This window comes from Typha angustifolia, chromosome 14, assembly GCF_048772165.1.
Source record: "Typha angustifolia cultivar Huaian chromosome 14, ASM4877216v1, whole genome shotgun sequence".
Classification (NCBI taxonomy): domain Eukaryota; kingdom Viridiplantae; phylum Streptophyta; class Magnoliopsida; order Poales; family Typhaceae; genus Typha; species Typha angustifolia.
The window spans coordinates 7,680,309-7,692,920 of record NC_133252.1 but is presented as its reverse complement, the minus strand read 5'-3'; the positions used below and the strand labels follow the sequence as shown (position 1 = coordinate 7,692,920).

The following is a 12,612-nucleotide window of genomic DNA, read 5'->3' as shown; positions in this document are numbered from 1 at the left end:
TGAATTTAATCTCTTATGTTTTATTTTCCTATAAATAAAGTACAATAAATAAAAATTTTCCAGTGAAGTTCCATCATTTTGTAATATTGCTAGTTTCTCAGAAATATGGAAGAATCATAATATTTCTATATTTCCTAAAAAGTATAATAAACAAGGATTTCCTATGCATCTAGCATATTTATATCGTTGTGTTCACTAAAACCGATAGAATGTTGCATATGCAGATGCCAATGTTAATTAGATCGAAAATATAGTTTAGAATTATCTTTAATTTGTTTATTTATTTATCTTAAATTTCTGGTTATTGCAATCTCTCTCTCTCTCTCTCTCTCTCTCTCTCTCTCTTACTATGCATTTCATGTTTATATGCAGGTGGCTAATCTTGTGATTCCCTTGAGAGAACTTGCATATGCGGATGCCAATGTTGCATATCACATGTGGGTCTTAGTTTTCCCTATTGTTTGGGTTACACTGCATAAAGAAGAACAAGTTGCACTGGCTAAGCCAATGATAGCTCTTCTGTCAAAAGATTACCATAAAAGACAGCAGGGTAGCAGACCTAATGTTGTCCAAGCACTACTTGAAGGGCTTCATTTGAGCCACCCTCAACCTCGGATGCCAAGTGAGCTCATAAAATATATAGGGAAAACCTACAATGCTTGGCATATTTCGTTGGCACTTCTAGAGAGTCATGTAATGTTGTTCATGAATGAGGCAAAATGTTCGGAATCACTAGCTGAGCTTTATCGACTTCTTAATGAAGAAGATATGAGGTGTGGATTATGGAAGAGGAGATCGATCACTGCAGAAACACGAGCTGGACTATCACTAGTCCAGCATGGTCACTGGCAGGCTGCTCAGAGCCTCTTTTATCAGGCAATGATCAAGGCAACTCAGGGCACGTACAATAACACTGTTCCAAAAGCTGAAATGTGCCTCTGGGAGGAACAGTGGCTTTGCTGTGCTAGTCAGTTAAGCCAGTGGGATGTTTTGGCAGATTTTGGCAAAAGCGTTGACAATTATGAAATTCTGCCTGATTGCCTTTGGAAGGTACCTGACTGGTCATATATGAAAGACAATGTAATTCCCAAAGTTCAAGCCCAAGTAGAGGAGACACCTAAGTTACGTTTGGTGCAAGCCTTTTTTGCTCTCCATGACAAAAATGCCAATGGTGTTGGGGAAGCTGAAAACTTAGTTGGCAAAGGTGTTGAACTTGCTCTTGAACATTGGTGGCAATTGCCTGAAATGTCCGTCCAGTCAAGAATACCTCTTCTACAGCAGTTTCAGCAGTTAGTTGAGGTACAGGAATCAGCAAGAATCCTTTTGGATATTGCAAATGGGAGCAAGCAACCTTCAGGAAGTTCAGGTGCCAATGCTCATAATGTGTTTGCAGATCTCAAGGATATCCTTGAGACATGGAGACTAAGGACTCCTAATGAATGGGACAATATGACTATTTGGTATGATTTACTCCAGTGGAGGAATGAGATGTACAATTCTGTGATAGATGCATTTAAGGACTTTGCTCAGACAAATCCTCAACTGCACCATCTTGGATACCGAGACAAAGCTTGGAATGTCAATAAGCTCGCCCACATTGCTCGCAAGCAAGGTCTCCATGATGTCTGTGTTACAATACTTGATAAGATGTATGGCCATTCTACTATGGAAGTTCAGGTGAGTTTTCTTTATTTCCTAAGGATCTTTGGTTTATATATTAGCTAAATTACTTCAATTTATACTTATTCCCTTGCAATCTGCTTACAGGAAGCCTTTGTAAAGATAAGGGAACAGGCAAAAGCTTACCTAGAAATGAAAGGTGAAATAATCAGTGGTCTAAATTTGATTAACAATACCAATCTGGAATACTTTCCTGCAAAACACAAAGCAGAGATATTTCGTCTTAAAGGTGACTTCTTGCTAAAGATGAATGACGGTGATAATGCAAATATTGCTTATTCCAGTGCAATAAGCCTTTTTAAACATTTGCCAAAAGGGTGGATAAGTTGGGGGAACTATTGTGATATGGTATGCACTCTCTTCTTTTGTACTTATTATTCCTCAATGCATGTGATATATTTAGTTTAGGATGAATATGTGTCTTTTACAGATTTACAAAGAAACACATGAAGAGGTATGGCTAGAATATGCTGTCAGTTGCTTCTTCCAGGGCATCAAGTATGGTGTTTCAAACTCCAGGAGCCATCTAGCTCGAATTCTCTACCTTCTTAGCTTTGATACACCTAATGAACCTGTTGGAAGGGCATTGGATAAATATCTTGACCAGCTACCTCATTGGGTTTGGCTTTCTTGGATACCACAGCTACTGCTTTCCCTGCAAAGAAGTGAAGCACCTCACTGCAAGCTTGTTCTATTAAAGATTGCTCAAGTCTATCCACAGGTACACACTGCATTTAAGGAGAACATCTAGCACCATTAGCTAATAATATTCTCATGTTTGGCTGAACACCAGAGAAAATATTTGCAGGCCTTGTACTATTGGTTACGTACATATTTAATGGAGCGCCGTGATGTTGCTAATAAATCTGAGCTTGGAAGAAATGCACTGGCTCAGCAACGAATGCAGCAAGCTGTGTCAGCAAATAATTCAGGTTCCCATAACATGGGTGATGGAAATACAAGAGCTCCTAACAATATTGGCGGTAACTTAAATTCAGAAAGCCAGGTTAACCAAGGTGCTCAGTCAACTGGTGTTTCTGGTTATCATGATGGAGGAAATCCACAAGGCCAGGAATCTGAAAGGTCTGCTGTTGAAGGGGGTAGTGGCACTGGCCATGACCAACCAACACAAAGTTCAAGTGTTCCAGAAGGTGGTCCAATTCCGTTAAGACGCAATGGTGGACTTGGTTGGGTAACTTCTGTTGCTACTGCTTTTGAGGCTGCAAAGGACATAATGGAGGCTCTTAGAAACAAGCATAATAATTTAGCAAATGAACTTGAGGTAAGAAGTCATGTGAGATGCTAATTGATATATGAGTAGTATGAAAAGAATGATTTTTCTAGAGTAGTCCAAATTAAGCCTTCTATTCATCCAGAATAATTAGAATATAATCTTCTGCATATTTTACTTCGTACATCAACACTTTAGTACTCCGGTCCTTTTAGGACAGTGAATATACCAGGCTGGATGGTGTCAGAAACGCCTTGATGATGTTGGTGACGCTTGTTAACTGACTATATATGAGTACCTTGAAGTGGTTGTTGCCTTGGAGGATTGGACATGCCTCCCTGTGTCAACATGTGATCTACTCCAAATTGCTGGATCACCATCACTTTGAGGTATAAAAGCTTAATTTGAGTGAAACTTGGGGATCCCACAACCAATACTGGCATGCCCCTTCCCTGCTCCTCCTAGCTCGATAAGAGAGTGGGAAGATTGACCCCTCAGGGGCCTCTTTTCTACATGATAAATGGGTGTGAGATAAAACTCACGTCATGCCAAGCTGCACACTCAACATTAACCAGTACTTACGGTTATGAGTGGTTTAAAAGTCATGTCCAACATGACTAGTTTTTCTGTCTGATGAACAAGATGTCTCAGCCTTTTACTCCGGTAGTGTAGAATACCTTGCCTTTGATTCTGATGCGGATAGAAAGGCCGCTGACCACCTATGGTATTTCTTTCAAGCCAATAGGATGTTTAATAGATCAGTTATGACATTTGATATACTCTTTCACAGTCAAAACTCAAAATAACTAATTGAAGCCTAGATTAGATAAACCCAGTTATAATTTTACATTTTTAATCCTGTTTCAGCATTTACTCTCTGAAATTGGATCAAGATTTGTTACACTCCCTGAGGAACGGCTTCTGGCAGTGGTTAATGCTTTACTGCATCGTTGCTACAAGTATCCAACAGCCACCACGGGGGAGGTTCCACAGTCCCTCAAGAAGGAGCTATCTGGTGTTTGCAGAGCTTGTTTTTCACCAGATGCAGTGACTAAGCATGTTGATTTTGTAAAGGAATATAAACAGGACTTTGAGCGTGATCTTGATCCAGAGAGCACAGCAACATTTCCAGCTACTCTCTCTGAACTGACAGAACGACTTAAGCACTGGAAGAATGTTCTTCAGAGCAATGTTGAGGACAGATTTCCTGCTGTCTTGAAACTTGAGGAAGAGAGTAAAGTATTACGTGATTTTCATGTTGTTGATGTAGAGGTGCCAGGACAGTATTTTACTGACCAGGTTGGTTTAAAGTCACAATTAAAGAACAATTTTTCTGTAGATTAGAACTTTTGCTATTAGTTAGGAATTTTTTGTTTCGAAAACTTTTATCACTTTTGAGTTTGTGTTTTCTTCCCAGGAAGTTGCACCTGACCATACAGTAAAGTTGGACAGAGTTGGATCAGACATTCCAATTGTAAGGAGGCATGGTAGTAGCTTCCGGCGCCTGACACTTATAGGTTCTGATGGTTCTCAGCGTCATTTTATTGTTCAAACATCATTAACTCCAAATGCTAGGAGTGATGAACGGATGCTCCAGCTCTTCCGTGTACTTAATAAAATGTTTGATAAGCACAAGGAATCAAGGCGCCGCCATCTAACAATCCATACTCCAATAATAATACCTGTTTGGTCACAGGTGAAACCTCCTCTTTCTTTATCCTCTCTACTTCTATTTTATGTTTAGATATTCTCTTTTTAGACATGAAGAAGGTGTATTCCTTTACTTGTAGTCCTTCGTTTCTCCATTCTAATTGTTACTTTTATTATTTAGGTGCGGATGGTAGAGGATGATTTGATGTATAGTACATTTCTTGAGGTCTATGAAATCAATTGTGCACGGCATAATCGAGAAGCTGATACTCCTATTACCAGTTTCAAGGAACAACTTAATCAGGCCATCTCAGGGCAGGTCTCAGCTGAAGCAGTAGTGGAGCTACGTCTGCAGGCATATAATGAAATAACGAAAAATGTTGTTAATGACAATATCTTCTCTCAGTACATGTACAAGACTCTTCCTAGTGGAAATCAACTTTGGACTTTCAAGAAACAATTTGCTATCCAATTGGCACTTTCCTGTTTTATGTCGTACATGATGCAGATTGGGGGGAGGTCCCCAAACAAGATTTTATTTGCTAAGAACACAGGGAAAATATTCCAAACTGATTTTCATCCAGGTATTTGTTGAGTTGGTGTTTTGAGCCATATAAAATGATTATGTAATCTCTCTAAAATTAATTTCTTTTTCTTCTTGTATGTAGCTTATGATCAAAATGGAATGATTGAGTTCAATGAACCAGTTCCCTTCAGGCTGACGCGCAATATGCAAGCTTTCTTCTCCCATTTTGGAGTTGAAGGTCTTATTGTGTCTGCCATGTGTGCTGCAGCTCAGTCTGTGGTTTTACCAAAAGTGAGTCTTCTTACTTGTTTGTAATAATCTTCTGGATAGTAATGAAGCAGTAGGAAAGTGGAGGTAGATTATGATGATAGAGGTAAGGGTGAAAATGGACTGGGTAGTGACAAAATTATTGCCGTATTCTTATTCCTTTTCGGATACAGATATTGATTCCGGTAGTCAACTTTAGTACAAGCATTGATAAGGATTATATATTTGGTATAATCTGTATTTGTTTTCCTGAATCTATTAGGACTTGTGATTTTACTAAAATTAATAGTCAAGGATTGTTGTGCCGACCTTGGCTCAGCATAATATGTTGGTGGCACATGCCATGTAGAGTCAGTGTGCCGATAGCATATTGGATATTCTTGATATGCCAAAAAGAAAATATTTAATAATTTTAGGGCCTTAAAATAGCTTTTAGGGGCAAATTAAAGTCCTTTTACATATAAATTAGTGTAACACATCAATTAGTTTCTATTCTCATAATTTTCCTTGGTTTTCTTGGACTTTATAAGGTGAAGCAAATAACTTGGGCAAAACTAAATTTCCTTTTTATTTATAAAATGTGAAGTATAATTATAGCTCAAAGTTCTAAAAGGCAAACGAGTATTAAGGAGATGAAAGATACCTAGAATTAGGTATGTTTAGAGTAATAGATGCTCAATTTCTAATGGCATGGCTTAACATGGGTTTTACTCAGCACTGCAAAGTAATAGAATATGCCAAACATAAGAATTGCTTCAAGTAACATATATGTCAGTTAGGACTGCTGAGTGTTACCTATATTCATCTTTTGGATCCTTTTATGCCGTCAAAGCACTTAATCCAACCTTGTCTTCGTCTTCCTCACTTTCTATTCCTCAACCTATTTCTGCTCAATAGGTGTGACTTGCCAAAAGCAAGTATGAACCACCATCTCCTTTCTGGGTTCCCATCTCTCCCACTTCTGTTGTGCAACAACTGGAGTGTATTCCTCGACATAGTCTTCTACCCCTCACTTGTCGGATCATCCCTCAACATAAGGCAACCCAATCGAGATGTGTTGACTATTGTGCAGATATAACAGGAAGCTGAAGATAAAGTGAATATCTTATATTTTTAGAAGTTTGGCAGGTAAACTAGCAATAAAGTTGGATACATATAAAAATTATTAGATTCTGATGGCATATACAATATGTTTTGCAGAATAGAAGATGGTAATATATTCTATAATAATAATGAGCAGCCAAATTTCCAATTTTAGTCAATCTGCATATCAACATTATTTAACAACATTTTATCATGTGTTCCTCTTTGTCTAGTTTCCTATCAGCTCACTATTGTGTTAGTTCAAGCGGCTAAATACAAAATTTGGCAACTTCTCTTTTCTTGACCAAATAAAAAAAAAAATTTAAGGAAACAGAAGTTGTTTGTATTTTAGTAATGTATAAGTAATAGATATAGTACATGGACTGTATGCCATTTTCTTTATTTTGGCAATTTACTGTTTTGTGTTTATAGTCTCATTTTTCCTGCCTATATAATGTAACTAAGTTCTTGGAATTTTGTACTTCTCCAGCAAAGCCAACATATATGGCATCATTTAGCTATGTTCTTCCGTGATGAACTGCTTTCTTGGTCCTGGAGAAGGCCGCTTGGCATTCCTGCTGTACCAGTTGCTGCTGGAATGATTAATCCTTTGGACTTTGAGCAGAAGGTGATAACTAATGTGGAGCACGTTATTAACCGTATAAAAGGAATAGCACCACATTATCCATCTGATGAGGTACGACATTGATTTCAAACTTTTATTTTCTTTCATATTGCTCAGCATCATTGTCAGAGGATATTCACCAAAATTTGCTCTATTGAAATGGCTTAGTACAAACTGCCCAGCCTGGTTGTCAAATCCACTTACCAGTGTTTATTCTTTGGATAGAAAGCTACTCAATGTGGGAAGCGAGAAATCCCAACCCTGGGGCCTGATGCAAAAAAGCACAGTTAAATTGCTGTGTTTTTACCCTAACAGTCCATAAAAAGACCAAACTTGCATGGGACTCACCTCATCCACTAATGCTGCCTCTTTTTAATCCCAGCGACCACTTTTTAAGTGGATTCCCTAATTACCCTTTTTGGATGTTGAAATACTGCTTCTTCCATCCCTTATATTTCTTCTGAATATTTTGGAAAATTCATGTTCTGAATTAAAAGGAAAGAAAACGTCTATATGTGGATTATAGAAAGTATGGCATGTAGAGAACTTCTCCAACATATTACATTCCCTCAGTGATTATTAGTTTCCCAGGTACTATTTCTATTAAAATAGGATCTTAGTCTAATGCTAAGGTATTCTACAAATAATACTGTCAGCAACCTTGTGTCGTTATGGTTGATACTGGAAAAATATTGGGAATATTGAGGTCACTGGAAGTAAATATCCATTGGGTGAATGCGTAGTGTTGTTGTTAGATTAGAATAACCTATGAATACCTCTGTACTTTGTCAGGGCATCAATAAGCCATCTTTCTATTCTCGTGTTGCTGAACTAAATCATCATGTGGATCTATTTTGTTTAATTCTTTTGCATTAACTTGTCTATTGCAATCTTGTTTCGATAAACTTAATCCAGCTACATTAATTGCACCTTTCAGAATAATTTCACTATGTCTTCTTCCTCTTTTCCTCTTTCCAGGAAGATAATACAACTGAACCGCCACAGTCGGTACAAAAAGGCGTCACAGATCTAGTGGAATCAGCACTAGCCCCAAGGAACTTATGCATGATGGATCCTACGTGGCACCCCTGGTTCTAGTTTGTTAAAAAAGAAAGATGTGATCTAGGCAACTATACATGGTCCCTTGTAAATGTTGTATTTAATAATGGTACATTCCAAGAAGGGGCTGCAAGGACTCATTTATTTGCTTGTTTCATCTCTCTTTTAAGCACTGTATATAAGAATAACAGATAATGACGCTTGTTTCTGTGGCCTATGTAATTTGTACATTATAATTATAATATGTGCTCAATTAGTTCCCACTGTGACACGACTCCAGAGAAATCAGCCCTTCCTTCATCAGTAGTTTTTTCCAAACTTTATTTTACATTCTTAATTTAATATCAAAAGATATTTGTTTTACTATAGTTGTACTCTAGTAAATAGTAAAATTTATTACCGTTTTACTTTTAGATGAATTTAAAAGAACTTCTAAGTAAAATATTAATTTTACTTTTAGAAGAATTTAAAATTCTTCTAAGTAAAATATTAATCTCATTGGTATTTTTTATTTAAAAGAATATGCTGAACTACTTGTCGGTTTGGGAATTTTATCTTTTTCATATAAAATATTTATTATTGTATTCTTGAAAACGCTAGTAGATCATGAAGTTTGAACCTGTAAAGCTCAAACTTTTCTTCCAATTGAAGCATTTCATGGTGGAACTAGGGGTGTAAACGAGAGCTCGGCTGGCTCGAAAGGGTGCTTACTTGATTTGGCTTATAGTAGTATCGAGCTGGCTCGGCTTGGTTCGAGTCTAAAATATTAAATATTATTTAAGTTTGAGAGAGGCCATTTCAACATTCGGAAGCAAGGATAAAAGACATTCTCACTAGCAAATAGACTAAATACAATAATATATTTTGAGCAAATTCGAGCCTAAGAGTCTGTTAATTTTTCGAGCTAAGCAACTCAATTCGGCTATAGCTCATTTAGAGTTTGAGCCGAATTGCTCACGAATATGCATATATGATTCACCCACGTAACCATACTACTCCCGCATGGCCACAAGCATCAAATTAAGGAATATTCTGTTACTTGCTAACTTAACCTAATTAAGATGACAGTTAAAGTTGGGTAAGCAAGAGAGCTGGAGTTCAATCAAATTCCAACTAATTTTTGGCATGAACACAAAAAGCTACACAGCTGGGTATCCAGAAAACTTCCATATGCTCCATGTCCTGTAATAGCCATCATAAGCATGAATTCCCCTACATCCACACATTCAAATTTGATCGTTACGTTACATATACACTTTACAAATAATGCATATCTATCTTTCGTTCACATCAAACCAAGATACGATCACGCATAAAATCCAACTGATGACCTTCGGACACACTCAACAAGCATCCCTTTAAAGGAAGATGATACCATTAATACAATACGGTGGGGCCTTCAAGCTCTCGATCGCAACTCATGCATCCACTAACCCAAGAGTGCAAGCAAAACCATTGTTGCCAAATCTTGAAACAACCTACAAGCAACCCTCTCTCTCTCTCTCTCTCTCTCTCTCTCTCTCTCTCTCTCTCTCGCTCTCCATGCACACTATATATATATACATGTCCAGGAATTAATGCTCTTAACTCAAAACTGACCAATTACCAATCAATCAAACTATGGCAGCAGGAGACCACTCCAAATTAGCGCAAAGAACGGCCAGTAGCAGCTCAGAGAGCATAGGAGAGAAGGCCTTCAAAGGAGTCGGCGACCTTATCAAGCTCCTCCCCAGCGGCACGGTTTTCATCTTCCAGTTCTTGAGCCCTCTCCTCACCGACAGCGGCCACTGCACCCTCTTCAACAAGATCGCGAGCGGCCTCCTCCTCGCCGCCTGCGGCTTCTCCTGCTGCTTCTCCTCCTTCACCGACAGCTACGTCGGCAGGGACGGCAAGGTCTACTACGGCATCGTCACGAGGTCCGGGCTGTACCCCTTCTCCGACCCCGACGAGGGCAAGAACGCCGACGACCTGTCCAAGTATAAGCTCCGACTGGGGGACTTCGTGCACGCGTTCCTTTCGCTGGTCGTGTTCGCGGTAATCGCGCTCTTGGACACCAACACGGTGGCGTGCTTCTACCCGGCGCTGGAGAAGGAGGAGAAGACGATGGTGATGGTGCTGCCGACGGTGGTCGGGGGATTGGCGAGCTTCGTGTTCATGGTGTTTCCAAATAATAGGCATGGGATCGGGTACCCGCCTACTCAGGCAACGGTGGACTTTTACTCCAAGCAGTGATTAAAAGCTATATATATATATATGTTGTGTGATGGTTGGTTTGCAGGTGTTTGTCGTTTGTATGGAGAGAGATATCAAGATTGATGGAATTGTTTAATTGGAATATTGTCGAATTGATCATGGAATGATTGAAAACTTTCAAACATATTATGATTGCACTGAAATTATTGTGCTCTTTCGAAAATAACATTCCCGTTTATGGATATTTTAAACCCACTATTAAAAATATAATTTTTTACTAAAATTAAAAGTAAGTTACAACACTAAAATTCTTAATACTTAGCATTTAACGACTCTGCTTTACTCTGCGTGTTCCGTGTCTGAGTAAAATGATGGCATGCCCAAACTCTTGCAATTCTGGGAGTTTACGTGAATGATATGCACTCAGGATTTGTTTCAAATCAAAAGGGTCGCCGTCGAAAGATAAGGATGTGATCGTATATCCAGTCATCATTAATTACTTATTAGGGATCGTACTTCTGTTATAAAAGGGGCTCTATAGAATCCTTTAATTTTTTTTAAATGCATAGATGAGAAAGATAATTTTCCTGATAAAAGAAAAAAAAGGTTTTATTTGAGGAGCTATTTTAAGTGTCTAAAGAAAATTCATTACATCATTTGCAAATTCAGATTTAAAATGAGAGTTACCAATTGGTGTTTGTAAAACTTGTTTATTAAGAAACTTGTCGATGCAATCACCAAAAGACAAAGATATACATCGGAAACACTCTCATAGAAAAAAAAAATCACTATATAATACCTTAGGGAGAGGGAAGGAGGCAATCCCCAGTGCACATGATTGGCATTACACGTGCGCCATGCTTTTCTTTTATAAGGTTGTTATAGTAAGCCATAATAGGAATTTATAATTCCAACTCTCAATATACCAAGGCCTTGTTCATTCTCTAGAATATGAATAGTCCTCCTTGTTTTCTTGTTCTAGTGTAGTAACTAAATAATAAGTTATCTTATTTTAATATAGTAATTCATCATTATCTCTCATTTTATTTCATACAATTTTTTAGAAATAATTTAATGATAATTCGTAATTACTATTTTGCTGCTAGATTAGACAATATTTGATTACATATCATCTCTTACTCTTTCTCCTCTACCTCTTCTCTTAAATATCGGTTATTCGTTGATATTTTATCTCTTTTCTTTCTTTTATTAAATATTAGTCATCTCACATATTCCATCTATTTTTTCTTAGACTAGTAAATTCTACAAAAATAAAAACAATTAAGCCCTCACTCTTTTACAATGTATAGTTATTACCTCAATATATTTAAAAATATTATCACAGTACGAGGTTATTTTCCCACAGTACGAGCTAATCTTAAAAATATTATCACAGTACGAGGTTATTTTCCTATAGTGCGTACTTATAATCCTGTATTACCTCGTAGTGTATAGTTATTTTCTCGTAGTATACGAAGTATTTTAAGTCCACATTTGTAATAAAAAATTAAGAATATTTTTATCATTTGTATAAAACATCACCAATTTCTAAGAGAAATTAATTATTCTTTACTACTTAATTTTAATTTGTATCATATTAAATGTAATTATTACTTCTTATACCAGTATTGAACAAAACATTAAAATAATTAATACTAAAATTAGCTCTTTTCTTCTAGTAGTAAAAATTAGAATACTTATTCTAGAATTCCCTTATTCTAGGGAAAATGACATGATTGTACTGAAATTATCAGAAAATTTGCATATAATACCTCCTTTTTAATGAAATTATGATTTTATTTTCACTATGTAAATCGAGCTCTAAGATTTAGTAGAAAATATTTTGGGTTAGATTTGAACTAACATAGTGAAAATATTCCATTAAGTAAAAATATTTTTTTTTAAAATGATTAAAATGCCCTATTTTTTAAAATGATAAAAATATCCTTATTTCTAAAATAACTAAAATACCCTTAGTTTGACTTGGTTGAGGATATTTTCATAATTCTTTTAGTATAGTTAACTTAACTTACATATTTGGTTTGTTAGGTACAGAATTTCTGCACATATTCACTAAATGATAGGACTTGCTTTGCAAATAATAAAAATATAGAGTGTAAACCACAATTTCGCTAAAAGACAGGAAATTATATGCTGATTTCCCAAAATTATAAGATCTCTAAGAAATGAATTTTCTAAGATGAAAACAATTAAGATATATCGAATAGATAATAAAGCGCAAAGCAACCCCAATACACAAGATTTGTAGCTATTACAAGGTAATTATAGATTGCCTGT

The 12,612-nt window shown here is 36.8% G+C and overlaps 2 protein-coding genes across 2 annotated transcripts in view; both read left to right on the top strand.

Moving 5' to 3' along the window:
• LOC140775346 (uncharacterized) overlaps positions 1 to 8,384 on the top strand; it is a 42,135-nt gene extending 33,751 nt beyond the window's left edge. The window contains exons 27-36 of the mRNA XM_073118582.1: positions 373 to 1,677; positions 1,768 to 2,028; positions 2,111 to 2,401; positions 2,489 to 2,962; positions 3,779 to 4,210; positions 4,329 to 4,607; positions 4,743 to 5,145; positions 5,230 to 5,378; positions 6,928 to 7,134; positions 8,041 to 8,384. Coding sequence (XP_072974683.1) covers positions 373 to 1,677; positions 1,768 to 2,028; positions 2,111 to 2,401; positions 2,489 to 2,962; positions 3,779 to 4,210; positions 4,329 to 4,607; positions 4,743 to 5,145; positions 5,230 to 5,378; positions 6,928 to 7,134; positions 8,041 to 8,160 — 3,921 coding nt within the window. The 3' untranslated portion in view covers positions 8,161 to 8,384. The remainder of the gene's footprint in view (positions 1 to 372; positions 1,678 to 1,767; positions 2,029 to 2,110; positions 2,402 to 2,488; positions 2,963 to 3,778; positions 4,211 to 4,328; positions 4,608 to 4,742; positions 5,146 to 5,229; positions 5,379 to 6,927; positions 7,135 to 8,040) is intronic.
• A 1,296-nt stretch (positions 8,385 to 9,680) lies between these two features.
• Positions 9,681 to 10,498, top strand: LOC140776211 (protein DMP2-like). Its single transcript, XM_073119838.1, has one exon. The coding sequence runs from the start codon at positions 9,742 to 9,744 to the stop codon at positions 10,351 to 10,353; it is 612 nt and encodes a 203-aa protein (XP_072975939.1). The 5' UTR covers positions 9,681 to 9,741; the 3' UTR covers positions 10,354 to 10,498.
• The last annotated feature ends 2,114 nt before the right edge of the window (positions 10,499 to 12,612 follow it).